Genomic DNA, 4,929 nt, shown 5'->3' on the forward strand with positions numbered 1-4,929 from the left:
AGGGGCCTAAAGTCTCCTGTGGAAAGAACTACACGTCGATCGCTATCTCTTTAGTGTCTAGGGGATTTGATGAGAGCAGCTCAGTCCCTGGAGTCTGCTCCACTCTGCAAGCACAGATGGACTCTATGGCCTGGCGAGCTCCACCGAGGCCTGGCCCCTGCTTGTGGACACAACCAGCCCCCTCTTCCTGGTCTGACCAGGACCTCAGACCAAAGCACCAGCCCAACTTCTGGGGCAGCTGCCTGGGCCCCCTCCTCTCCCTGACCCCCTCACCAGGGGCTGCTGCAGCTGAAAGCCTGGGTTCCCAGCCCCTGGCTGCTCTCTCCCTGTTCTGAAGCTGAGGTCTCCAAAAGTGGCAGCAGCTCCCCTGATGGCCTTGCTGTGGCTGCGTCAGCTCCCAGGTACTCCTCTGATCTCCACACCAGCAGGACAAGGAGGCTTCATAAAGGAACTGCAGAAACCCTGACTGTGTGCACATCCCCAAACAGCCAAGAACTCAGAGGGAGGTGATGCTACTGTTTAATTGCAGGAGGTGGGGGTGTGTGTACCATGCACCAGGGCTATGAGAAGCAAGAAGGAAGGAGGGAGGGCAGAGCCCCCTGCTGAGCAACAAAGGCCTCCTGCAGCCTTCTCTGTCTGTCTCTTGGCGCAGGCACATGGGGAGGCCTCCCGCAGGGTGGGGGCCACCAGTCCAGGGGTGGGAGCACTACAGGGGGTGGGAATGGGTGGTGGTCGGTGTGACTGGCCTGGCACAGATCCCTAGGCTTCTTGACACCTGGAATTCACCAGGGACCTTCTGTCCTCCCAGGGAACTTCGTAGATCTCAAAAGAGCACAGCTGTTTCTGTGAAAGGGAAGAGAGAGGGCCAATCAGTGTGGGTTACAGTTAAAGGGGAAGATGCCCAGGCATGAGATGGCAGAGCCTGGATGAGGAGGATGGAGGTGAGACACTGGGCCCTCACCCACCCCTGCTGAGTCCCAGAGCACTGAACTAGAATGAATGGTGACTGTTCCCATTGCCCCTCCCAAGGCTCCAAGTCACCAGGTGGCACTGGGCCCCCACAGCAGCCTGCAGGGTCCTGTCCCAGCACAGCCCTGCGAGGAGCAGCCTGGGCAAGGCCTCGGGAGCCCCAAGGGTGCAGGGCATGGGGAGGTGGCTCACTTCCCCCAGCTCCTTCCACCTCCAGCACCCAGGCCAGCACTAAGAGGGGCCAGAGGGAAGAACCCAGGGCAGGGCAACTCCCCCTCAAAGAGCTGGGGCATGGGGCAAGGGCAACAAGGGTTGTGCAGCTCTCCCCTGAGTGGAGACCTCACAAGAACCAGCAGGTCCTTGGAGAGGCTGGTGTTGGGTGAGCTGGGCAGGTCCAGGGCTTCCCAGCTAACAGGTCTCTAGGTCCCACTAATCTGATTGTGGCTGTGGCTGCATGCAGGTGCCTGAGGCTGGGATTAGACAGAGCCCCTTCTCCCTGCCCAGCACACAGCCCCACAGCTGATTCTTCCCGTCCAACAGGCAACACCCCAAAGCAGGCAGTTGACCTTCTAGTAACCATTCCCAAGCTAAAGCCTTCCTAGCAAAACAAACACATCACCCCCCTCCCTCACCACGGAGGGACATACATGGACAACTACGTAAACTCACTTGGACCCCTCATCCCCATGGATCTATGTACAAACCCCCATACTCCCGCCACACACCCACACAGGCACACATGCTCCCATACAGCTCCCCGCACACACTGGCACATGTGTGTACACACATGCACCTTTCCACTTGCCCACCTACATGCACACCCCCCCACAAGTACATGAACATGTACACATCCATGCATACAGGACTCCCCACATACCCACCTGCACACACCCACCCTCCAAACATGTATAGGGCAGAGGCGGACACATACGCACCCCTCTGCAGTGCATGACTGGCCCGGGACCCGCATCAGGAACGTACCTTCTGCAGTTCTGGCTGTTCATGGAAGGCACAGGTGTCCAAGTTGGGCTGGGACTTGGTACATATGGTTCGGCCCACCTCTACGTCGAAGAAGTAATTCGTCCCGGCCACGGTCTGCACACAGGAGAAAACAGGACGCACAGACAGCGCCCCCATCAGTTCATGCACTCACAGGCACTTCACTGTGGCTGAGTCACTGGACTTGCTTGGGGGCTTCGTGAGCTGCCTACATGTCAACACAAGGCACACAAGCCCCCTCTTCCTGTCAGCTGGCAGGGTGCTGGGCCTCATGCCTGCTCTTAAACATTGCTTTCTCTGTGCTGGGTAAAAGGATTCATTGAATTCTGTTACCTGTGGCTCAGGGGTGAGGGCACACTGACTCTTTTCTAGGAAGGCTGCCTGATGACAAAATTTCAGCTAACTCACGAAAATCTCATTCCCTCCATTCAACCTAGATTTATTACTTCACTTAGAGTAGGAAATGAGATGCTTCACACACATAGATATTTTGGGTCAATGGGGCCGCCCGGATGCCACCATTTCAAGTGTGAGATTCAAGATACATTTCTCAAGTCAGCAGCATACCTGCGTGTCTTACAGTTGCAGATTAGAATTGAACCCATTCCCTGCACAGGGCCTCTCCCAGACACAACCTGGCAGAGCTGTGGAGAAACCTGGGATGAGGGACTCTTTGGAACCAGGAGGAACTGCTGAGATCCCTCGAGTATCAGTTTACCCATGTCTAAAATAGGCTTCCGGACCTGATGGTCTGCAATGCCCTGTGCTTCACTCCAAGTTACTGTCATGCTTGAGAGCGAGATGGAGGCCAGCGGGGACCGTGGCACCAGGCAGTGTGCCTCATATGCAGGGTGAGGGCCCCAGCTGACAGCCGCAGGAGGAGAAACAGGGCTGGTGGGGATTCGTTTGAATTTCCAGGAGAAGGTGGAGGAGCTCTAAATGCTGTGTCACTATTTGCTGCTCTGCCATGGGATGCAGGTCAAGCTGGGCCCAGTAGTGCTACTGACGCTCCCTCCCAACCTGACCCCCTCCTTCGCTCTGCTGGGTGACTGCTGTCCTCATCTGGCTGAGGTCTAACTCTGCATCAGCTGGTAGAGGCAGGGTCAGGCATGCTCCACCCCAGCAGGGACTCAGCCACCCTGGGCTGTAGGAGTTGGTCAGCCTGTCTGAGGGTGAAGGCCACTAGCCCTAAGGGGCTGTGCCCAAGGGCATGACTTGGGGAGGGAAGCAGGGCTCTGCAGAACAGGAAGCCAGGTTCCTGTGTGGCCCCTGCAGAGAGGACTCAGGGAGGAGTATGAGCCTCATGGCCTGGATCTCATCCTGAGCAGCATCAAGCCCACCCAGAGTCAGCACAGTCTCCATCCACACCTGCTGGACCCTGGGAAATGCCACAGTCATGGTACAGACACAGTGGCTGCTGCAGGTTAAAGGAAGCTGAGAGGACAGACAGTGGCTGCAGTGCGTGGCCCGGGAGCATGCTTAGGCATGAAGGCCATCAGCGGAGAGTCAGGGAAAGCTGAATGAATCTGAGCATTAGATCATGAATGTGTCAGTGTTGATTTGCTGGGAATGCTCTTGGGGGTTGGGTGACAAACCAGGCTGGGACTCAGGACCCCTCGGGTGGAGGCAGCACCCACCTGCTCCCTGGCTCGCAGCACCTGCAGCGGGCGTCTGTAGTACTCATCTTCGGTGGCCTTGTTATACTCGCTGATGGCAAAGTGAAGGGCACGCTGTACCCACTCATCATTGAGGTCTGCATCATAGATGCCACCCGAGATTATCCTATCCTCCTCCTCGGAGCTCGAGGCCAGGGCCCCAGCCAGGGTAGCCATCAGGAGTAGCAGGGTACACAGATGCCGGGCCATGGTCTCCTCAGAGGCAGAGCACAGAGCTGGAGCTGCAGGAGAGGAGGGTGAGAGCCTGAGGTGGGAATCCCAGACCAGCAGGCAGGTGTGCGTTTATCCTGCTTTGGCAGCCCAGCCCCACCCACCTCCATGCCCTGCCGCTGACTGCTCCTCCTCTTTCTGCCCATCCCCTCTTTCTCCATCTCTCTTTTCACTCCCCTGCCAACACAAGCTCCCTCCCTGCCTAAGTTCTCCCTGCCACTCCCACGCCTCCTCCTCCATCTCCCCCTCCTCCCCACTCCTGTCCTCACTGCAGCCTCCCCGAGCCATGCCTCTCTTCCCCAGTGCTCCCAAGCTTGAGTCACCCAGGTCTCCACAGAGGTGACACAGGTCCTTTGACTGTGAAAGCCATGTGACTTCCTGTTTGCTCAGAAAAGGGAAAAATACAGGGTTTGGCCTCCCGGGGTCTTCAGATATCAGGGGATCCAGGAGCACTTGGTCACGGTTTCCAAATCTCTGGAGCAGAGAGGTTATTTCAGAAGGTTCCAGAAGACCCTGTCCACGCACTAATATGGAGAATTTCTTTGCCAAATTTAAAGGAATTAACCTTTTTGGAAAAGGTCACTGGCTTCTGTTTTCATAACTCATTATTCAATAAACAAACCTATCACCAGCTACTCCCCGTGCCAGGAGGTCTAGGGCTTGAATACGGAACCTGGATGATGAGCCATAGAGGTGACATTGCAGAGCTGCTGCCCACAGAGATGTGACATGAACCCACGAGCATTTGAAAATTTCTAGTAGATGCATTTTAAAAGATGAGAATAAATGGGTGAAAGTAATGTTTAAAATATTTATTTAACCTAATATAGCCACAATATTATTTCAGCTAATGGGAACAATTATTAATGAGATCGTTTATGTGGGTTTTTTTTGGTTTTGTAAATCTTTGAAATTCCCTGTGTATTTTTTACACTTAGCCCAGGAATCATTTTGGACTGGCCCCATTTCAAGTGTCTTGTGGCACATGTGGCTGGTGGCTGTGGAACTGCACAGTAAATTCCTACACAGTGTGTGTAGAGGATGGTAGGTTATGATCAACAATTAGGATCAGGGA

General features: G+C 55.2%; 1 protein-coding gene across 1 annotated transcript; it reads right to left on the reverse strand.

Annotated features, from left to right (window-relative positions):
• Nucleotides 1–505: 505 nt before the first annotated feature.
• On the reverse strand, nucleotides 506–3,894 carry LOC100994116 (cystatin-S). The gene is made up of 3 exons (XM_003829364.4): nucleotides 3,606–3,894; nucleotides 1,951–2,064; nucleotides 506–843 (listed from the first exon to the last, which is right to left on the reverse strand). The coding sequence occupies exons 1-3, from the start codon at nucleotides 3,831–3,833 to the stop codon at nucleotides 760–762; spliced, it is 426 nt and encodes a 141-aa protein (XP_003829412.1). The 5' UTR covers nucleotides 3,834–3,894; the 3' UTR covers nucleotides 506–759.
• Nucleotides 3,895–4,929: the final 1,035 nt, after the last annotated feature.

Source organism: Pan paniscus, chromosome 21, assembly GCF_029289425.2.
Source record: "Pan paniscus chromosome 21, NHGRI_mPanPan1-v2.0_pri, whole genome shotgun sequence".
NCBI classification, from domain to species: domain Eukaryota; kingdom Metazoa; phylum Chordata; class Mammalia; order Primates; family Hominidae; genus Pan; species Pan paniscus.